The 24,671-nt window shown below is 37.4% G+C and overlaps 1 protein-coding gene across 5 annotated transcripts in view; it reads left to right on the top strand.

The window, feature by feature from the left end:
* LOC134608777 (poly(rC)-binding protein 3-like) overlaps positions 1-24,671 on the top strand; it is a 1,002,469-nt gene that overhangs the window by 888,407 nt on the left and 89,391 nt on the right. For all 5 annotated transcript variants that reach the window (XM_063451876.1, XM_063451872.1, XM_063451874.1 and 2 more), the window contains one exon: positions 12,317-12,451. In XM_063451876.1, the coding sequence (XP_063307946.1) occupies positions 12,374-12,451 (78 nt within the window). In that variant the 5' untranslated portion in view covers positions 12,317-12,373. The remainder of the gene's footprint in view (positions 1-12,316; positions 12,452-24,671) is intronic.

Raw genomic sequence — 24,671 nt, 5'->3', positions numbered from 1 at the left:
CTTACCCGATTCCCCCACCTTTCCTCCACTGGCGATCGGTGTTGCTCCCGGTCTGGGGGGACTGCCTGACAGCCCAGACAGTCCCCCTTGGCAAATTAGGCCCTTGCGGGCCATGTGATCACTCTGAAAAATGTCCATAGTGCTGCCTGCAGGGGGACTGCCTAAACTGACAGGCAGTCTCCCTGCTTCTGTTAAAATAAAATAAAATAAAAAATATGTTAATAAAAACAAATATATATATATATATGTATATGAAATATATATACATATATTATATCTATATATAATATATATATATATATATATATATATATCTTATATTTAATGTCATACTAAATGTGTTTTTATATTAATATACACATATAATATAAACATACAGTTATAATTAAATTACACATGTATATATAATATATATAATAACTATATATATTATATTATTATAAAATATAAATAACAAGTAAATTAAAATAAATAAAGTATATGTAAAAATAATTATATTATATATATATTTATATCAAAATACACTTAGAATGAAATTATATATATCTATATAAAATAATACGAAATATATATATTCATATACATAATTACATAAATAATTTCATAAATACACACGTAGATTTCAAATCTATAAATATTTATATATATTAAAATTTTACGTGCATATTCATGTAATATTTTTACATCATTAAGTAATTTTATTGATTGCAATTTAAGGGACCTGCCTGACAACACAAGCTGAAAGTCCAGAGGATTTAATTTGTTAGCACTGTATTTAACCTTGTAACTTTCCATGACACCCTAAAACCTGTACATGGGGGGTACTGTTTTACTCAGGAGACTTAGCTGAACACAAATATTAGTGTTTCAAAACAGTACAATATATCACATGAATGATATTGTCAGTGAAAGTGAAGATTTTTGCATTTTTCACACACAAACGGCACTTTCACTGAAGGTATCATTGTTGTGATGCATTTCACTGTTTTTAAACACTCATATTTGTGTTAAACGAAGTCTCCCAAGTATAACAATACCCCCATCTACAGGTTTCATAGTGTTTTTGAGAGGTAAAGGGTGAAATATACGGCTTGACTTTCCATTTTTTTCACATTAAAATTTACCGGATTGATGTTGCCTTTGAGAGCATATGGTAGCCCAGGAATGAGAATTACCCACATGATGGCATACCATTTGCAATAGAAGACAACCCAAGATATTGTAAATGGGGTATGTTCAGTCTTTATTAGTAGCCACTTAGTCACAAACACTGGCCAAAGTTAGCGTTCATAATAGTTTTTTGCATTTTTAACACCCAGACAAATATAAATGCTAACTTTGGCCAGTCTTTGTGACTAAGTGGCTACTAAAAAAGACTGGACATACCCCATATTGAATACCCTGAGTTGTCTACTTTAAAAAAATATGTACATGTGAGGTGTGATTCAGAGATTTATGACAGATAACAGTGTTACAATGTCACTATTGATAAATTTAAAAATATATATATTTTGAAACAGCAATGTCCTACTTGTACTTATAGCCCTATAAAAAAAATCTAAGAACATGTTAACATTGGGTATTTCTAAACTCAGGACAAAATTTAGAAACTATTTAGCACGGGTGTTTTTTGGCGCTTGTAGATGCGTAACAGATTTTGGGGGTCAAAGTTAGAAAAAGTGTGCATTTTTCATCATATTTTATAATTTATGTTATAGTAAATTGTACTGTATCATATGAGATGATGAAAATAATAGTATCTTTAGAAAGACCATTTAATGGCGATATTTATAATATGTGTGGGTACAGTAAATGAGTAAGAGGAAAATTACAGCTAAACACAAACACTGCAGAAATGTAAAAACATCCCTGGTCCTTAACGGTAAGAAAATTGAAAAACAGTCTGGTCACTAAGAGTTTAAATAGATTATACCTGGAAACTAGAATTTTTTTGTCCTTTAGTATTGTTTAAAGAGTTAGTGCCCTAGGTGATCATATGCACTGCAGCCTGTATTCTGTTCTGGCTTAACACAGACTGTTATATACACAATATAGTGAAGGTCACTTTGTCAATTCAAAATCCATCATTAATTTATAATTGTTGAACTTTACCTCTAACTACAGTCTCCAACTATGGTCTAGCCTGACATATTTTCACACATGTAATATAACAAGGGAGATAGATGCTCTTGAGGAGATAATATGCATAGCAGACAACTGCGGTAGGGATTAGAAAGATAGCATTACTTGCCATGTCACACAAAGAGGAAGAGATATTTCTCAACTCTTTGAGGTCCTAACCCGATGACAGATTGACATTACATTTGCTAACGCAAGTCATGCACGCTTGCTTTCGTCATTGTGCTATTACTCTTTTCATTACTGGCTCGCTCTAGATATAATTTGTGCCTTACACTCAGTCACCCTCTTCCATGATCAAACAACAACAGAATTAAAATTGATGTGTGAAATGAGATGGCATAATATGTCTTCCTCTGTACATGGACCCACTACATGAAATCTCCTAATGTAATCCTGCGATATTGATTTTCTGCCAGACCTACTTATGTCAATGTGTTTTAGCAATTAATGGCAATAATCTGACAGGAGAAGAGAATCTGTAGAAGTGATGTTCTCCTTTTTTCATAAGTCCAAAGGGGAAAAAACTATAACTTGTATGCGATTTGCACCAATGACATAAAGTCATTTTAATCAGAGAAACTACATCTATTCAAACGTAACTGAGGGCTATTTTATAACCAACCCGAGCAATCTATCCTGTTAACCTCAGCCAACAGTGTTGGAAAACTAATTCATGTTTTATTACCTGTAATACAGCAGGACATTGTCTCTGCCACTTCTTGGCACGGTGATAGAAACAAGAAAATAACGTCTGCTTTGTGCCGTTACTTGGTTGGGGACCAAAGAACTGACCAATTTGGCATATATGCAGCCCCCAATTAGCTATTTAAATTACGTTACATACTCAAGCACAAAGTGAAGTTAGAGAGGGGAACAATCACCAGTTTAAAAATGTTTAGACCTGCATTTGGGTTGATCTTGCTCATAGGCACACATGTTTTCTTGTTGACTAATAGGCTTTAGTGTAGGCATTACGACCCAAACTGAATCACTGAATTTGAAACGCTTTATAACTTCAGTGGAATGATATAGGACAGATTGTTTAGACATCTCTAATATATGAAACACTTAATAACTATTCTATAAGATGCTTGGAAATGCAGGCGATTTACTAGGTGGCTTCAGCCCAAGTGTACAGTTTGGTTCCTCCTACAAATGTTGACTTAATGCTGTTGACTTAAAGCCCTATGTCCAACCTTAATATGTACTATAAATCACATTCATTAATTTTATTATACAATGAATATATTACAAATGTCAGGATTGCATCCGCCCCATAGCACTCCACTCATGTAAAGTGGGACCTCGGTTTACGAATTTAATACGTTATCCAGGACGTTTCTTATTGCAAAAAATTTGTAAACCGAAACGCGGTGTCCTATCGGAATGCATTGAAAACCAATTAATCCGTTCTGGAGGTCAGAAAAAAAGTAAAAATGAGCTGGCATGGAAACCAACCCACAATGCAGAACACACAATAAAAGGCATGCAAACGACAAAACTCAGCTCCCTACCTTTCCACAGCTTGAGAAATGCACCAAAAAGTCCCAAAACAACTGCAAACAATTTCCAGAATGGCTCCAAAACTCGATACAAAAGCCGCTCCAACACCTCCACTCTTGACGCCACATGCTACTCACAGGCTCCAGCATGGGGAAACTTGCTTTGTATTGCGAACCTTTTTTGTAAACTGAGGCATTATTTTCAATGGATTTTCATTTGTAAACCGAAAATTATGTTAACCGAGGCGTTTGTAAACCGAGGTCCCACTGAACTTCTATTTCTTGCTTTCGTAATAGAAGTCATCAAGCATTGAAACTTTGGAGGTTGATTCCATGTGAGTCATTATGTCTTCATTTACACCTTTTAGTGAGCAAGAATTCTTGAATGAGTCTCTGAGAAAGAATGCCTTGAGGACCAATGACCTACATTATTGCTTTGTTCCATGAGCCATGTTCTCCTCAGTCTCTGAATGGCAACCTACCACATTTCAATAAACCCTCAACTTTTACCATGAACTATACACCAACAAAATGTCAGTGTTCACAGCTATGCTTCTATTCAAGCAGGAAAGTATGTATGAATTACTGATAAAACCAAGTGCTTCCCCGGGATCAATGTATGATATATTGAAAACCTTTTATTACATAGTTTTCCTCTTTAATTCATCCATGTCAAATCACAACAATACGGTAAACTGAAAACATAAAAGAGAAACATGTCACATGTGGTTATGATCATGCAATACATTTTACACACAAAAGTGTGTATTTCTGGAATGTAGTTGTCTGCGTTTGCAGATGAGAGTTTGTAGCGCTGGGACTTTTGCACTTTGTACTGTCAAACCAAGATGCTTCTTTTAACTGTTAAATGTTTTGAAATGAAATGAGAGAATGTTTGCAGTGTTTGCTCCAGAATGATAGAACATAAATGCCTCTTAATTTCAAATGTTGGAGCAAAATGTTTGTATGTTTATAATGCAGCCTAATATACAGCATTTTATACATATACAATGTTGCTGAGGCAACCACCCCCTGGGTTTGCACTCAGAAAGTAAAACATCCAGCCCTCTTGGCTACTACCTCCTCATGACTTCTCTCCTGAGAAATAGGAGGTCTTTCTGCCGTGCTACTGAGACTAAAAAGAACAATGAATTGATATCAACACTGTAATGCATTAAGACTTATCGGACAAAGAATACTTTACTGAATGTACCAATGATTCTTACATTGTACTTTTTTATTGCCTAACCCTAATGATGTGACAACTACCCTTAATGTCATTTCTTTATTCTGTACCCTACTACCTGCAAAAGTATTCACCCCCTTGACTTTTTACCTATTTTGTTACATTACAGCCTTAAGTTCAATGTTTTATTAATCTGAATTTTATGTGATGGATCAGAACACAATTTTTTAGAAATAGAAAACAGACAATTGGCATGTGCATATGTATTCACCCCCTTTGTTATGAAGCCCATAAAAAACTCTGGTGCAACTAATTACCTTCAGAAGTCACATAATTAGTGAAATGATGCCCACCTGTGTGCAATCTAAGTGTCACATGATCTGCCATTACACATACACACCTTTTGTGAAAGGCCCCAGAGGCTGCAACACCTAAGCAAGAGGCACCACTAACCAAACACTGCCATGAAGACCAAGGAACTCTCCAAACAAGTAAAGGACAATGTTGTTGAGAAGTACAAGTCAGGGTTATGTTATAAAAAAAAATATCCAAATATTTGATGATCCCCAGGAGCACCATTAACTCTATCATAACCAAATGGAAAGAACATGGCACAACAGCAAACCTGCCAAGAGACGTCCGCCCACCAAAACTTACGGACCGGGCAAGGAGGGCATTAATCAGAGAGGCAGCACAGAGACCTACGGTAACCCTGGAGGAGCTGCAGAGTTCCACAGCAGAGACTGGAGTATATGTACATAGGACGACAATAAGCTGTACGCTCCATAGAGTTGGGCTTTATGGCAGAGTGGCCAGAAGAAAGCTATTACTTTCAGCAAAAAACAAAATGGCAAGTTTTGAGTTACTGAAAAGGCATGTGGGAGACTCCCAAAATGTATGGAGGAAGGTGCTCTGGTCTGATGAGACTAAAATTGAACTTTTCGGCCATCAAAGAAAACGCTATGTCTGGCGCAAACCCAACACATCACATCACCCAAAGAACACCATCCCCACAGTGAAACATGGTGGTGGCAGCATCATGCTGTGGGGATGTTTTTCAGCAGCCGGGACTGGGAAACTGGTCAGAGTTGAGCAAAACCTGTACCACTCTGTGCGTGATTTGAGGCTAGGACAGACGTTCACCTTCCAGCAGGACAATGACCCCAACCACACTGCTAAAGCAACACTTGAGTGGTTTAAGGGGAAACATGTAAATGTGTTGGAATGGCCTAGTCAAAGCCCAGACCTCAATCCAATAGAAAATCTGTGGTCAGACTAAAAAATTGCTTTTTACAAGCGCAAACCATCCAACTTGAAGGAGCTGGAGCAGGTTTGCAAGGAGGAATGGGCAAAAGTCCTAGTGGTAAGATGTGGCAAGCTCATAGAGACTTATCCGAAGCGACTTGGAGCTGAGATTGCCGCAAAAGGTGGCTCTACAAAGTATTGACTTTAGGGGCGTGAATAGTTATGCACATTGACTTTTTCTGTTATTTTGTCCTATTTGTTGTTTGCTTAACAAGTAAAAAAAAATCTTCACAATTGACAGGGGGTCATGTCAGTGTCTGTTTTGATGCAGGGGGACACTCATGAGCAGTCAGAGTGCGATCTGAGTGAATTAAATTAGCTTTATGGAGCGCTTGGATTCTACAGCCATTGCTCATTTAAATAGCTGTATGCAGCGCTCACTTTGAGCGTTGCATACAGCTCATGTGTCAGTCAGGGGCCACTAAAAATGGTCTCAGCTGACTGAGGATAGCCACAGTTTATATTGTTACCTGGGACTCTCTGGTGTGAGCAGTGATTTAACCTTGCTCACACCAAAACGTTAGGATGTGTCAGTATGCCCTAATGGCGTTAAAGCCCAGTATTGTTAGGACATGATCACACTTCATAACATCAGGAAGGTGTTAAATTGTCTAAAACCTGTCTAGTCCTGGATAGGGCCCCTCTTTTACTTAATGGAAACACTTCAAGGACTACACTATCCTGTACTAATAAAAGCCCTTGCTGACTCCATAGAATCGCTTCCTACAGAGACATGTTTGAATAGGCTGCACATTGAACTTGGTTAACTGCTGCAAAACGAAAAGAAAAATCCAAATTGATTGGAATATATTCCGTTAACAGTTAGTTACTGAGGAATGTAAGCATAATGGCACCATTTGCTTACATTCTATGAAATTATCTGTATCTACTTGATTTTAAAATTCTCATAATAACACCGACCCCTGTTTCCTTACAACATGGATTACAAACTGGGATTTTTATTTTTAATTTAACTTTCTCTGCACAACCAGAACTGCTGAAATCGGAAGGACAGGCATCTGCTCTATGTTAATGTCCTTTAGAACAACATTTAGTGTGCTTTGTGATTAGAGTGGCTCACAGATAATGGCAGGGATAATTGGTGTAATGTTTTAATCACTCAGAAGAGTAATGCTTTATGCCATGGGAGTCGCAATTTAATGGCAATCCCTGTTTAATTAAAAATGCTGTACTCCCATCAGGATAATACATACAGGGAGTGCAGAATTATTAGGCAAATTAGAATTTTGACCACATCATCCTCTTTATGCATGTTGTCTTACTCCAAGCTGTATAGGCTCGAAAGCCTACTACCAATTAAGCATATTAGGTGATGTGCATCTCTGTAATGAGAAGGGGTGTGGTCTAATGACATCAACACCCTATATCAGGTGTGCATAATTATTAGGCAACTTCCTTTCCTTTGGCAAAATGGGTCAAAAGAAGGACCTGACAGGCAAAAATAGTGAGATATCTTGCAGAGGGATGCAGCACTCTTAAAATTGCAAAGCTTCTGAAGCGTGATCATCGAACAATCAAGCGTTTCATTCAAAATAGTCAACAGGGTCGCAAGAAGCGTGTGGAGAAACCAAGGCGCAAAATAACTGCCCATGAACTGAGAAAAGTCAAGCGTGCAGCTGCCAAGATGCCACTTGCCACCAGTTTGGCCATATTTCAGAGCTGCAACATCACTGGAGTGCCCAAAAGCACAAGGTGTGCAATACTCAGAGACATGGCCAAGGTAAGAAAGGCTGAAAGACGACCACCACTGAACAAGACACACAAGCTGAAACGTCAAGACTGGGCCAAGAAATATCTCAAGACTGATTTTTCTAAGGTTTTATGGACTGATGAAATGAGAGTGAGTCTTGATGGGCCAGATGGATGGATTGGTAAAGGGCAGAGAGCTCCAGTCCGACTCAGACGCCAGCAAGGTGGAAGTGGAGTACAAGTTTGGGCTGGTATCATCAAAGATGAGCTTGTGGGGCCTTTTCGGGTTGAGGATGGAGTCAAGCTCAACTCCCAGTCCTACTGCCAGTTTCTGGAAGACACCTTCTTCAAGCAGTGGTACAGGAAGAAGTCTGCATCCTTCAGGAAACATGATTTTCATGCAGGACAATGCTCCATCACACGCGTCCAAGTACTCCACAGCGTGGCTGGCAAGAAAGGGTATAAAAGAAGAAAATCTAATGACATGGCCTCCTTGTTCACCTGATCCTGTGGTCCATCATCAAATGTGAGATTTACAAGGAGGGAAAACAGTACACCTCTCTGAACAGTGTCTGGGAGGCTGTGGTTGCTGTTGCACGCAATGTTGATGGTGAACAGATCAAAACACTGACAGAATCCATGGATGGCAGGCTTTTGAGTGTCCTTGCAAAGAAAGGTGGCTATATTGGTCACTGATTTGTTTTTGTTATGTGTTTGAATGTCAGAAATGTATATTTGTGAATGTTGAGATGTTATATTGGTTTCACTGGTAAAAATAAATAATTGAAATGGGTATATATTTGTTTTTTGTTAAGTTGCCTAATAATTATGCACAGTAATAGTCACCTGCACACACAGATATCCCCCTAAAATAGCTATAACTAAAAACAAACTAAAAACTACTTCCAAAAATATTCAGCTTTGATATTAATGAGTTTTTTGGGTTCATTGAGAACTTGGTTGTTGTTCAATAATAAAATTAATCCTCAAAAATACAACTTGCCTAATAATTCTGCACTCCCTGTAGATACATTTCTGGGCAACATATAGCAAACCAATTGCTGCTATAGTACCTGGCAGAGCAATCATCACTACAAATCTATACATTAAGTCAAGGTCAGACACCCACAGGAAGATCTGATTAACCCCCGCCGTGCAGAGCATTAGTTTGTCCTCCCCTCAACAATGAAGGGATAAAAGATTTACAAAAACCTTAATCCGCCATAAGGGATTATAAAATCTCTGTCTGACAATAGCTGAGTCTGGCAGGCCCTTGTCCTTAGAGGGAATGACAGCCACGGACACAAATGTACTCTGACATTGCTCAAATCCAGCAAGTGGTTCTTGGTTCATTTGTTGCAAATTAGGGCTTTGCACTGAGACTGAAATATCTTTTGAGCCACAGGCCAGTGTGCTCCAGTCTTTATGAAGTAGACCGAATGCAAATCTAATATTTATGTGGCAACGGGCAGTGAGAGGCTGGAATGTAACATACAGTAACGCAGATACTTTCTAATGTGATCTGAGAGCTAGATATGGCAAAAAGCTCCTTAGAAATAATTTCACTAACGATACAGGTAAGAATTTAAAAAGGAAGGATTAAATGAAATCCAAAAATAAAAACAATATAAATAACATGTGGGGGAAAAAAGATTATACATTAAAGTTACCATCTATTTACACAATAACTATGACAAAGATATATTAAAAAATAAGTTATATGGATAGCAAACATTAATTCTACCAAGTCACCTACTGCATAATATACCATGATAATCTACTTATGAAGGAATTCTAACTGTCCAAAATGCACAGGTATCTCATAGAATATTAACACAGATCAAATACCATCTAATCATTTAACAGGGGTCTTGCGGTTACTGATCATCAACCTATTAAAAAAAACATAAAGACTCAAATCACTGTCAATTACAGAAGTAGTACCAACTACCACTGTCATTGCAGATCTTACAAAATACCCGTTCCATTCAGTCCAAGAGGCAAAATAGTTAGCTACACAACAGGGGACAGTTTTGCTGTCTCTTCCTAATTATTTTTTTTATCATTTCTAGTATTCTATTTGTTGGTATTATTTTGGTTGAAGATTTTACTTTTTATTTTTTATACGTGTATCCACTTGTTTAACATTTTTCCATCAACATCTCACCAGCAATTGAGTATCCGTACTATGACAGAAAAATATCCTTAAAGGTTATTTGTCGGGCCTGTGCATTTTTGAAAGACATCGCCAAGGTGATATGTGTGCTAGCATTGCCGGAGAGTAATACAATTTACCTGAAGCTCTCACTCCTCACAGATGCCATATACCTCTTCATCTGTCTCTTCAGATCCTGAAGGCATCATCTGTTAGGCACCACATCACTCAACTACTCTTTTTATCTCATAAATTCAGGATCTATGGAAGATGCAGGAAGACTGTGCACTCCGCCATAATTCATACATACTTATTGCTGATATCGTATGCAAAGATGCCTGTTTCATTTGGTAGTCATTAGTGTCAACTGGAGGCCAAGGCTCCAGCCATGGACACATTTTTCCAAAATTCAAGACAATGTAGTCCCTATTTGTTCTTTTTATATTAGAACATTATTGAGACTCCAATGCAGTCTATATGAGTTTTACATACAGATTATATGTTTATGAAATACTCAGACAAGACAGTGTCTCCTTATGAAAGTGTTCCTAAAAAGCATTTTAGATATGGTGGCACTCGAGAACTATAACAAATTTGCAGTTTGTCTTAACCTCCAATATGTTTTCATATGCTGTAAACCTTACTTTTGCTGCAATCAGACACTTTTAATATTACTAAACACAAAGATAAAGCACCGCGCTTACAGCAGCAGTAGCTTAGTATCCAACAGCTTAAAATACATAGTAAAAACAAAGAGAACGTTACCTGCGCTCTGGCCTAAATCCCCATGTGCGTTTAAACAAAATGGAGGCTCTTTAGTTTTATTCCATTGGCCATTTGAATATATAAGCTCACCAGCCACGTCAAGGCAAGCCTCAATAGGTGGCTAGTGTAGGACTCACCTATTGAGGCTTGCCTTGACGTGGCTGGTGAGCTTATTTATTCAAATGGCCATTGGAATACAACTAAAGAGCCTCCATTTTGTTTAAACGCACATGGGGATTTAGGCCAGAGCGCAGGTAACATTCTCTTTGTTTTTACTTTTAATATTACTATTTACTCGCTCTGCATTACAGTGTGCCTTATTTTTATTGTGCGTATGTGTTAGAATTAAACTCCGCTTATAATATCAAAAAACAACAAAAAAAATATTTCTGTAGTTGATAAGACAGTTGATTTGGTTAATGTGTCAACAATAAAACTGAACAAACCTCTCAGTTGCAGGTTTTTACTCCCTAATGTCAATAAAATAAGTTACATTAAATTGGGAAATAATTACATCTATCAATCAGCCTTTTCATTTGGATCTTACTGTCTATCGAAAACTGTTGATTTTTTTCGTAAGGAGAAAAAGAACTATCTAAAAATAGATTTTTATTTCTTTCTTACCATATCACACAAACTTTGAAATATTGTTTTTTTTTTGTTTTTTTTTATTATTTGTAATATTCTTAATTTTAGAAGTCTGCTTTCCTGTGACTTTGTCAAACAAGACATTCTGGAAATCAGTCCTATTTTTGAACCAGAGCTCTTTGAAGAATAATAACCGTGAACGAGGAGCAAAACAATTTACCATTGAATGTATGAATGATGTGGATCTCAGCCCTCAAAATAAAATGTGAGGAATGTAACAGAAATCCTGTCATCTTTAAGAAAAGGATCATCTGATTGAAAAAAAAAGATGACATGGTTAAGTCACAAGGTCTGACTTTCAGTAAAAGAAAAATAAACATTTTTTTTTTTTTGCACAGTGTATGGGAGTTGCACAGCTCTTGCAAGTTCCATTAGTTTTGTAATTGTATTTTAATGCTCTTATTTGTAGGGCATGTGGTTTGAAAACCCCTGCTCAATTTCCTTTGAACCTTTATCAACAAATCACAGTCTCTTTTTGATTTACAAGCATAAAAGTGAAAATTTGATCTTGTTGGTATTCTGAACTGTGCTCTTCAGATTTGCCATGAATTGTCTGGGTGGTTGATAGGTATATGAGAGAGATGAAACTTGCTGACATAGATTTATCCAGGGTGACTGCAATATTTCCAGAATGAGTACACAGAAGCACACGGAGAACAGACATAAGCCAATTCATTGGAGCAAAAGAAATGCCCTGACTTATAATTTTAAATTATACATCTTAAAGGAAGGTTTTTCAATTTCACTGTGTTTTATTTGATTTAGCAGTGGAGAGACAGAAGACAATGGTGCTCTTCCACACCATGTTTTTTTTTTTAGTCACATTTATTTATTCACGACATTAGATTATATCTCGTTCTTGTCACCCTGCCTCATTGTCTCTGTGATATTTTGTCTTTGCAGAGTAAATAAGAAAGGAGGTATCAATCTGTTGCCGAGGGTTGGAGAAAAAGTTCCAAGATGAATATGAACGACACAAACGCACCAGAGGGGGGTCTTAATGTCACATTGACAATACGGTTATTAATGCATGGAAAGGTAAGTCATTTATGTGTTTTATGTCATAATGCATGTTTAGTTAAAGGAACACTATAGTCACCTAAATTACTTTAGCTAAATAAAGCAGTTTTAGTGTATATATCATTTCCCTGCATTTCACTGCTCAATTCACTGTCATTTAGGAGTTAAGTCACTTTGTTTCTGTTTATGCAGCCCTAGCCACACCTCCCCTGGCTATGATTGACAGAGCCTGCATGAAAATAAAAACTGGTTTCACTTTCAAACAGATGTAATTTAGCTTAAATAATTGTATCTCAATCTCTAAATTGAACTTTAATCACATACAGGAGGCTCTAGCAAGCTATTAACATAGCAGGGGATAAGAAAATCTTAATTAAACAGAACTTGCAATACAGAAAGCCTAAATAGGGCTCTCTTTACAGGAAGTGTTTATGGAAGGCTGTGCAAGTCACATGCAGGGAGGTGTGACTAGGGTTCATAAACAAAGGGATTTAACTCCTAAATGGCAGAGGATTGAGCAGTGAGGCTGCAGGGGCATGTTCTATACACCAGAACTGCTTCATTAAGCTAAAGTTGTTCAGGTGACTATAGTGTCCCTTTAACATGCTAAATATTACTTTTAATAAATACATATTGCAATGTGTGCATTATACTCGTTGTTTTTGAATGGACCAATACACTGCTCCAAGGCTATCAATTAATTGAGTCATATTTTGACCCATTCTTATTTTCTCAAGGTTATAGAAATGTTACCCTGCAGTCACGTGACAAATGGATAGGGCACTAATAGGCTGAATAAATATGTTTCCATATAAACAGAAAAAAAGGTTCTTAAAAGTTTCTCTTTTGGTTTTATGGGTTTTATAAAGCAGTAAGGGCATTTTCTTGAAGTAACATGCTGTGGCAATCCTTTAATGTTTGGTTTTTTTTAACATATGTGACAAGATCTCTGTAGATGGATATGCATCAGCAGTAAAACTATAAGTATAAGATGACATGGTGAATATGCTTATTAAGGAAATGAGACTTGGCAAATTGATTGCAAAACTTGTGTCAAAATAGCCAAATTCGTATAGGGTAAACTGGCAAAGTACCAGTGTTTAAACGCAAATCAGCAAGGTGCTAGGTATTATAAGGAGGCGTGACAGGAATTCTAGAACAATGGTAATAACACCTAGAGTATTCTGTACAGTTATCTCCAATAGGGCACAATGGAAACAGACTCATAAAATAATGTTGTTTAAAAATAAAATAGTTGGAAAGAAAAAAATAACCTTGATAAATAAGGAAATGACTTAAGAAAATATTTGGTAGACACATTATATTTATTATATATACTATCTGTTTAAAAAAAAGTTGTTAAGGTGCAAGAAGAAAATATATTCTAGAGAAGGAGATATTCTATATCAAAAGGTCAACTGGAGGGTCAGATGCTTAAAGGACCACTCTAGTGCCAGGAAAACATACTCGTTTTCCTGGCACTAGAGTACCCTGAGGGTGCCCCCACCCTCAGGGACCCCCTCCCGCCGGGCTCTGGAGAGAGGAAGGGGTTAAACGTACCTCTTTTTCCAGCGCCGGGCGGGGAGCTTTCCTCCTCCTCTCCATCTTGATCGCGACGTCATCGGCTGAATGCGCATGCGCGGCACGAGCCGCGCTCGCATTCAGCCGGTCGCATAGGAAAGCATTTACAATGCTTTCCTATGGACGCTTGCGTGCTCTCACTGTGATTTTCACAGTGAGAAGCACGCAAGCGCCTCTAGCGGCTGTCAATGAGACAGCCACTAGAGGATTTGGAGGCTGGATTAACCCTCATTATAAACATAGCAGTTTCTCTGAAACTGCTATGTTTATAAAAAAAAGGGTTAATCCTAGAGGTACCTGGCACCCAGACCACTTCATTAAGCTGAAGTGGTCTGGGTGCCTAGAGTGGTCCTTTAATCTAGCATCCTTGCCATGATTACACCATGTGCAATAGATCTGAGCTCAGAATTCAGTAAAAAAAAAAAAATGAACGAAACATTGCACTGTTGAATGAAACTCTAGAGAGGATTTTTTTATATCCACTCATAAAAGTGGAAGGAAACTAGACACAGCCATGATTCAGTGAGAAATCCCATCTATTTCCTAATTTACAAACACTCATTAGGCAGCAGATAGTGGTGATATGTGGCAAACAGGGAACTTTAAATGATGAGTATCGTTTTTACTATAATTTTATATTTTTTATTTGTTATGTCCACAATATCTATCCAACAGAGTATCTTGGACACTGATTATCTATCCAAGCTCTACTGTATTCAAAGAATGTATATAAAAGTTGCTGTTGCATCAGATTCCATTTCTTGCAAGATCTACAGAACACCACATATAGTTTCCAAATGAAGGATAGCATTTGGATATTGGCACAACACACCATGCAGATAACGTATTCTATCATTTAAATTCTTGTTAGGGGTTTAGTCATTTAATAGCGACAGAGCTTGCTAAGGGGCAAATCATACACTTTTCCACACATCAAAAACAAATATATTTACCAAAGGACATGAGCAGATGTACTGTCCTTAAGGACACAGCATATGCCTCTATTAATCCTCCTTTCAGTCAACATGATTGTAGATTAGCCCCTTACAAACTAAGACCCAATTACAGAATAATTTAATCATTGCAATCTAGTCTTTTATAATCTTTCATCAAAACGGAATGTACACTCATTTAGCAACAGCAGGAATGTGTAGAGATGGCGATGGTAAATGGACCAGATTGGGATGATAGTGAGAAACATTAACATTTAACTCAACCTCCTACCACACAAAAATGTGTATGATTGTGCTTACTTCTGAAAAAATTAAATTTAGACATTAACCCCTTCCTGACCGCGGACGGAAATTTTCTGTCACCCTTGTCCTTCAGTTAAGAACCGTTGACGGAAAATTTCCGTCATTTACTAAAGTTAACCCCAGATCGCCGCAATCGTGGCGATCGCGGGGTTAACGGTGCTTCGGTCTGCCTCTGTATTAGAGGCAGACCGGGAGCACCCGATCGGGCTGCCCCAGCACCGGTGCTCGCTCTGACAGCATGTCAGAGCGAGCACATGTGCTCAATGTACTTACCTTCCGCCTCCCTGCACTTCTGGGTTCTGTGTGAAGTGCAGGGAGACGGATCAGTGATGATCCTCTTCATCCTGTGTAAAAAAAAAAATAATTAAAGTTAAATCCCACCCCCCCTTAACCTGTTTTAATAAAATTAACCCCTTCCCTGCCAATTGATCACTGACTACAGTGATAAATTGGCAGAGTATACATTTTAATGTCATCTGATTTTTTTTAACCCCTGAGGGTTAATTATTATTTTTTTAACCCTCAGGGGTTAAATTTATTTTATTAATTAATTTAAATATAAAAAAATTATATATTTAGCTAGCTGGGATGGGTGGAAGTTAGTGGGGAATTGGGGAATTTGGTGTTAGGCTAACTAGGGGTTAACGTTAAAAAAGTTTTAAAATAAGCTTTAAAAAGGTAAAAAAAAATGTAAATGTTTTAGTAACGTTTAAGTAAAAAAAATACCACCCCCCTTTACCCAGTTTAAATAAAAATTAACCCCTTCCCTGCCAGTTGATCACTGCCTACAGTGATCAAAATACAGATCACAGTATTATACTGTGATCTAATTTTTTTAACCCCTGAGGATTAACTTTTATTAATTTTTTTTACCCTTTTTTTAATTAATTAATTTAAATATTTAAATATTTTATAATTAAAATATTTTGCTTGCTGGGGTGGGTGGGAGTTATGGGAAAATGGGGAATTTACGGTTAGTGCTGCTTACTGCTAGTTAGGGGTTAACGGTAAAAGAAAAGTTTAGAAAATTTTTTAAAAGTGTAAAAAAAGTTAAGATAGTGTAAAACATTTAATAAGTAAAATAAAAGTTTAAAAACGGGTTTTACAAAGTAAAAAAAGTTTTACAAAGTAAAAAAATACATTTAAAAATGCTCATTACCACTACACTTGGTACAAGCTAGCGGAAAAATGATCCCACGCTAAGGTTAAAAATATGCCTTTTGAATTAACCCGGGATGTCTTCGTTAAGAAATGGTATGCCTTTATGGTGTAATTGGATTATATAGCCTTGTAAAATACTCTAAAATGGGACATGGACACAGCGTAAAAATTCAAAGTTTGAAAAAAAATGGAATGGCTGTGTCTCAAATGTGCCCCTTCAATGTCCACATATACCTGGCAAAGGTACATACGGGGGTATTGCTGTACTCAGCCGACATAGCTGAGCAAAATATGAAGTAGTATACAGTCGTAGTACACATAAGGTTTGCAAAATATACTGCGCAAACTCACTTTGTGTGTCAAAAAGGCAGAAAAAATGCTTATTACTACTACACTTGGTACAAGCTAGCGGAAAAATTATCCCACGCTAAGGTTCAAAATATGCCTTTTGAAATACCCTGTGATGTGTTCTTTAAGAAATGGTATGCATTTATGGTGTAGTTGTAATATGTAGCCTGCTCAAGTGCACCAAAGTGGGACATGGACGCATCAAAACCCTCCATGAAAATTTACACTTAAAAACCTTAACTTGTGACGTCTCTTTTACAGCAGTGTAACTTCACAAAATAGTGTCTAGGTTATACATTGGGCATATTGTTTTACTCAGAAGACTTAGCTGAGCATAATTTGGGGGGGTTTGAACTTAGTGGCACATATGAAATGTACAAAATGCCCAGCAAAAATGTAATCCGTATGTAAAAAATGCCCAAAATTATTTTTTACCACATACTTTGGCATATATTGGTGAAAAAATGGGGGCATGTTAAGGTACAATATGCACCATATGAGATACCCTGGAGTGTCTACTTTTATAAATGGTAGGCCTTTGTGGGTTTTTTTTGAACAGTCAAACTGCTATAATACCCCAAATTGAAGCATAGGCCCATTAAATCCGCCTCTCAAATTTCTACTGTAAATGTTAAAACGGTCAGGTCTCCTATATGGCACTGTAGCTTCACGAAATAGTGCCAAATACATACAATGGGGGTATCGTTGTACTCAGCAGAAGTAACTGAACACAAAATAAAACTTTGTACAGGAATAGCACACACCAACTTTACAAAATACACATGAGAAGTTCTTTGTTATAAGTTTGTGTGCCAAAAACTCCCAAAAACAAAATTTTACTCCAATATTTAGCAGAGATTGGCGATGAAATGGCTACTTAGAAAGTGTCAAAACAACCTTAGGACAATAGCCTGTGATGTCTACTTTATATAAATATATACTTTTGTGTGGCAATTTTGTTTTCTTTTATGGTTATTAAGCTTACAAGACAAATATAACAAATTCTAAAATCGCTCCACATTAAAAGTTTATTTTACTCCTTGTGCTTTGTGACCTGTAATAACTACCAAAAAAAACTTAAAATCCCAGACACATTTTATATTCTGGGCACACATATCTAGGCACACATTATTATTGCAAAAACTGTACACAAAACACAACATTTCTCTTTTTTTTTGCATTTTTCTGTATTTTTTTAATAATAAATAAGCATTTATATATATATATATATATATGTTACATCAAATTAAAGCCCTTTATGTCCTTTAAAAAAACAGTATATAATATAAACGAGAGAGATGCAAATTGCAGTTGAACGCAAACAGCAAGAAAATGCAAAAATAACTGTGTCATTAAGCGTAAGACAAGCTTCTGAAGGGGTTAAAGGGACACTCCAGACCCCTAAGATATATCAACATGCTGAAGCGCTTTATGTGTAAACAGTATGTCGTCTTTTTTTTTTTTTTCTTTTACAAAAAGTGCAGATTGCAATAGAAATTGGCACTTTTTGTAAAATAGCATTGTTACACCCCACTGGCTGTCAGGCATCCTGTCCTGTTACTTCCTGAATGTTTAGCTCAGAGGCAGACAATTGCTCAGAGCGCCTGCTTTGCAATGACTTCTCATTGAACTGCATTGGAAGTTCTGTAATTGGACAGTCAGAAAGTCTGGGCTGAGTTTAAAGGGGAGGGCTTGCAAAGGCTTCCAACAGAAGATCTGCAGCTTTTATAAGCTGTTTTTAGATATGCCATCAGTGAAGAAACACAAGTAAATCTATGCTTTCTTTGGGGTATATCTACTAAACTAGGATTTTTTTTGCATATGGTGTAGTGTACTTTCTCCTTAAGTCCTGCAATCCCACCTGCAATCCCACCTCCCCCCGGAAAAAACAAAAACCATTACCTGTATATAGCCAACCCACTTCTAACACACTCTATGGCAGCAACTGTAGGTAAAATTAATGGCAGCATTTTTGGAGCCTGGGAGATAGCAAAATGGATTGCGGGCTCTGATCACACTGAGCACAGTACAGGGATTATTGTTGTATGTGACTGTATCAATAACATTGTGACAATATTCATACATCATTTTTATATTAAGAAACAAAAAGGTGATCTAGTTCCTAATTGAACAGTTAGACTGCAGGGTCATGATCTATAGAGACCATGGTTACATATATACATAAACAGAGTGCATATGTACAGAGATGGTTAACATTTTGTATTCAATGATAAAACCATCATCTCAATTTTTGGGTACTGGCACGCTGTCCCACTTTTTTTTCTCAGATGACCTGTTCTTGGGGACACCAATGATAAAAAGTGCATCATTAGAAGGGTCTGCACTAGACTAAGGGCGCTAGGACCATGCAGAGAGTACTGAAACAGTGCTCCTTGCATGGTCTGCTCTGAGAGTGATTGGCAAGCAGCTTAGCATGCATTCATACCAGGATTACCTGACGGTAATTTAGGGTGACCTCAGGGGCGTATTAGCCGCGAGGCAAACAAGGCATTTGCCTTGGGCGGCATTTTCCAAGGGGCGGCAAAAAAAGCCGCCCCCAAATGCCCAAGGCAAATGTCTTGTTAGCCTTGCGGCTAACAGACATGCCGGCGGGATGCTGGGCGATCGGGCGGCACTGCCTGGCGGGCGGGCGGGCGGCCGGCGAGGGAGCACTTCCCCTGAGCTGTCTGCTCAGCTCCCTCGCCAGCCGCAGAGTGAGGCTGGGAGGCGGAGCCGGAATATGACGTCATATTCCGGCTCCCAGCCTCACTCTGAGGCGCGCGAGGGAGCTGAGCAGACAGCTCAGGGGAAGTGCTCCCTCGCCGGCCGCCCGCCCGCCAGGCAGTGCCGCCCGATCGCCCAGCAGCCACTGGACCACCAGGGAGGAAGAGACACCCCCCTCCCCAGCATTCCCAAAGGTAAGGAGGCTGGGGGGGGGGGTTAAATAAAAAAAAAAATGTGTTAAAAATAAATTTAAAAAAAGTGTGTTACAAATAAATTTTAAAAAAAAGTGTTAAAAAAAATAAAAAAAATGTGTTAAAAATAAATTAAAAAAAATGTGTTAAAAAAAATAAAAAAAAAGTGTTAAAAATAAATTTTAAAATTTTTTGTTAATGTGGGTGGGTGAGTGTGTGTCTGTGTCTGTTAGTGTGTGTCTGTGTCTGTTAGTGTGTGTGTCATTGTTTGTGTCTGTTAGTGTGTGTGTGTGTGTCTGTTAGTGTGTGTGTGTGTGTCTGTTAGTGTGTGTGTGTGTCTGTTAGTGTGTGTGTGTCAGTGTGTGTGTCTGTTAGTGTGTGTGTGTGTGTCTGTTAGTGTGTGTGTCTGTGTCTGTTAGTGTGTGTGTCTGTTAGTGTGTGTGTGTCTGTTAGTGTGTGTGTGTGTCTGTTAGTGTGTGTCAGTGTGTGTGTCTGTTAGTGTTTGTGTCTGTGTCTGTTAGTGTGTGTGTCTGTTAGTGTGTGTGTGTCAGTGTGTGTGTCTGTTAGTGTGTTTGTGTGTGTGTGTGTGTGTCTGTTAGTGTGTTTGTGTGTGTGTGTGTGTGTGTGTGTGTGTCTGTTAGTGTGTGTGTGTGTCTGTGTCTGTTAGTGTGTGTGTGTCTGTTAGTGTGTGACTGTGTGTGTCTGTTAGTGTGTGTTTGCCTGTGAGTGTGTGTGTATGTCAGTGAGTGTGTGTGTCTGCTAGTTTGTGTCTGCTAGTGAGTGAGTGTGTGTCTGTTAGTGAGTGTGAGTGTGTCTGTTAGTGTGTGTGTGTTTCTGTTAGCGAGTGTGTGTGTGTATTTAGAATGCGGGGCGGGGGGAAAGGTTGGGTGGGGGTGGCGCGGGGGGAGGGGGGGGCGCCTGAGTTTTGTCCTGCCTAGGGCAGCACAAAACCAGGATACACCACTGGGTGACCTACTCCCTTTGGGCAGCACCAACAATGCAATTTGCATCACTGGCTGCCCCGCTTATACCTCACTTACCACCATCCCTATGCACGACATCCTGATGTTGGGAACTGTGATAAAACCATCTCGTCTTTGTATAAGTCTTCATGAGAGTGGCTTATTGCAATATTTATAACTATCATACCCTTTACGTAATAGCAAATATATGAATTAAATAGTTAATGTGCCATGTTTATGAGTATGCTGATTTTGCTTTGACTTTTAATGTTTTGTGAATCAAACTTCTTAATGCTCTGATGTTATAAAAATTTTGCTGTTATGACTTAACAGGAAAACCATTGATAATTATACCTACTTGTAAGTACTGAGTTCTCATTTGGCTTGAGAAATGTTTCCATCCCAGTCTATCAGACAATGTAAGTTTAAATATAATGAGCACCTGCTAGTGAGCGTTAATTGACAATGACTTACAGCTTTCATTTCTATTTCATGGACATTAGTAAATTAAGGTGCCATTCCAGGAGACAGCTATAATTCAACACTGCACAGGAACAGCGCCTTCTACTAGAGGTCTCTTAGCTAATCAGTAAGATGTGGTCAATTAGCAAGGCAAGGGTTTATGGGAAATGTAGGTCAGTGTACTGATATTTTTCTATTTTGGTCAAAATTTTACCTTTTTTACAACAAATTACTTGTTATTTTTTTTATCAGATTTATCAGATTTTTTTATCAATTTGTCAAGCAACATTTGAGAGATGTGGACGTATTCAAAAAGAACATTTTTTTTCATGCAGGCGCGTCAAATCAGTCCTGCTTTCTTAGAATTTGTATCGTTTTTAATGTGTTACTTGCATTATCCTAGATTATACAGCATACGTAACTCTAATGCAAGTCTGTTTGACCAAATAAAAGTATGCATAAAAATGAACATAGAACAACTTTTCTTATTTAAGCAAATGCACAAAACAAATTGTGAAAATTGAACATACTAACAATATTAAATGAGCTCCTTTACTCCTAACGTGCATATTTATGCATTGCAAGGCAAAACAACATTTAACTCATAAAGCCCCCATACCCATTGCTTCTTTCACTATGCAAATACATTACATTTTCTACCAAAGTTTCATTTCACCACATCTCTCACCTTCAGATAAATAGTAAGTAGCAGCCCCCTCTATTTTCCACACTTTACAGTTACATTTGTAGTCCAAACTATATGGCTGCATTCTAACAGCTGGGATGGTGGAGGAGGGAGAGCTCTGAGTGTGTAAGCTCACTATAGGGATTCTTTGCAGGCCCTCGCTGCTGTTTATAATGACTTGTAAAGTACTGTTTTATTGGGTAACTGTACTTACTGTATGTGAGTGTTATTCTAACATACAGGCATCTTTACATTGGGGTATCTATTTTGTCATACTTACTGCATGTGACAAAATGGTATTTTTACTTACATGCAAATATTTTACACCGTCTCTCAAAGATAGACTACTATGTAATCTGTAAAATGTATTATCCCGTCATATTTCTATAAAGTGTGTACACATAAATTAAAATTGACATTTATATATTTTTATTCTAGGAGATCTACCTAAACTACTTTCTATACATTGAAGTTCTGTTGTGTATATATGCAATAAAATACCTAGGTATATATGCAATATTTCAAATACATGTTAAAATTTTTTTCCAAATAAGAAGAATTTGATTGAGAAGTGGTTACATTTATAATTATCTTATAATATTTAATTATACGCTGCTACATAATAATGTGTCCTCATTAAACTAAAACAGACCACCAAATATGAAAATTATGAAGCAAATGGAAATTAGTTTAAAATAATGTTCCCAGCACATGAACTTTATTAATAGCATTTTTATCTAAACATGCAATAACAAATTTTAGTAAGTATACAGTGAGCAGGGCCCTCCACCTCTCTGTTCCTGTACGTCCAGTTGTCTGGTTACAATTACATGTCTGTTAGTCCACCCATTGTACAGAGAACAGAATCTGATGGCGCTATATAAATAATATAATAATAATAATAATAACATTTCTGCTATGAAAGTATATCATTTTGGGGATGGCCATGTTTGAATTTAATCGCTGTATTTAAAAGCTAATGGTCAGATTTATTTAATTATTTTATTTATTTATTGATTGATTTATGTTTAGCTGATTAGCTCTTAGCATTACACTGTGCAGAACATAGCTGATTTTATAAATTTTCCCAGTTTGACTCTTTTGGCATTAAGGGAACACTGTACATATCTGTAATCCTAACACTACAGATTCCTGGCTCTTATACCCAGAGGGTTTGGAGGCGTGGCTTGAAGCCGCACTTTCAATCCTTCTAATTTGTTTAATATTAGGTTTTAGGGGTAGGACAGGGTGGCCAGTACTGAAGGCACTATAACAACTTCAATAAGATGACATTGTTAAAGTGCCTACAATTAAGGCCTTCATTTAATATTGTTGCATGAGCATTTCAAATGATTAATATTTAAAATTATTTTTTGAAATATCAAAAATATATTGTATATAAAAAAATAATAATAGAAAAAAAAGATTAAATTATTTTTCAAAATATGAAATCATTTTAAAGGTGTATCAAAAATAATAAAAGCTTACCCAAAGATATTAAATCGAGGCTTACATTTGATATGGATTGAAGCAGATGTCACGATAATTGCAAAATTTCAGCTGTACAAGATTACTACCTAAACATAACATAGGGGAATATTGATTTATTGTATTCAAATCATTCCATATTATTACACAGTTTTACATGGGTCCTTGTTATGGCTCTAGATCTGTTCCACAACTCTAGAAAGAGAGGTATGAATCTTAATATTTACCACTCTTGAGGATTTACAATGCTGTAAAATCTATAATGTGTAGGGTGACAGTAACAGTATCAGAAATAACACAGCAGGGGCAAACTCAGATACCTCACCTGTTAGAGAGGCCAGCATTCAACAGTTAGATCATGAAATACCTCTATATTTTATTGATATAATTTTTTAGATTGGCAGGTCAAAATAGGATTGTGCTAGCCTCATAGCTGTTACCGTATTTATTCGAGTATAACGCGCATTTTTTTTAACCGATTTTTAATTTAAAATTAAGGGTGCGCGTTATACTCGAATAAATGGCGGTGTAAACTTAAGACAGCTGCATTTTGGGTGTTATTAGCTTGCATAGCAGTTCCACTGACCATATTTGATGAGTGAAACTACTCTTGGGGATCAAATACATGTTCCACAAACCTATGATAGAGATAGGAGGTTTACTCACCTCCGTGCAGCTCCTCCAGCTTCCCAGTGTAAATCTCGCGAGACCCGCGGCCAGCTCTGACGCTCTGACGTCGTCAGAGCTGGCCGCGGGTCTCGCGAGATTTACACTGGGAAGCTGGAGGAGCTGCACGGAGGTGAGTAAACGCTTACTGCCCACCACCCCAGGACCGCCGGGCTTGTAATGAGCCCGGCGGTCGGTATTATTTATTCGAGTATAACAAGCACCCTAATTTTAGATTAAAAATCGGTATAAAATTTTATACCGATTTTTAATCGAAAATTAGGGGTGCGCGTTATACACGTGTGCGCGTTATACTCGAATAAATACGGTAGTTCAATCTCTAAAAAGAGGGATTGCAGTGAGGCAGTATGTAAAGTTTGAATTTTGAGAATCATAAGAGAGGGGTACAAACCTTGTTCATCACTCTGACTTCGCTTGGAATAATTTACAGCAGTGGTTCCCAAACGTTTTAGGTTCAAGGCGCCCTTACTATTTCAATATTTTTCCAAGGCACTCCAAGTCAAAACAATTTTCTAGGTTGTATATATGAACAGCACTGCGGCATATACTGGGCCCCTAATCTTGGGAGTGGCACTGGTAGATTAATTAAAGAAACAATCCAGGCACAATAACCAATACATTACGCTGTAGTGTTTATGGTGCCATTAGTGACCTCCTAAGGTAAGTAAGTAACTTACCTAGGGTCTGTCAGGA

Source organism: Pelobates fuscus, chromosome 4 (assembly GCF_036172605.1).
Source record: "Pelobates fuscus isolate aPelFus1 chromosome 4, aPelFus1.pri, whole genome shotgun sequence".
In the NCBI taxonomy this organism is placed as follows: domain Eukaryota; kingdom Metazoa; phylum Chordata; class Amphibia; order Anura; family Pelobatidae; genus Pelobates; species Pelobates fuscus.
The sequence above is the reverse complement of the archived record's forward strand: the minus strand, read 5'-3'. Positions and strand labels throughout refer to the sequence as shown.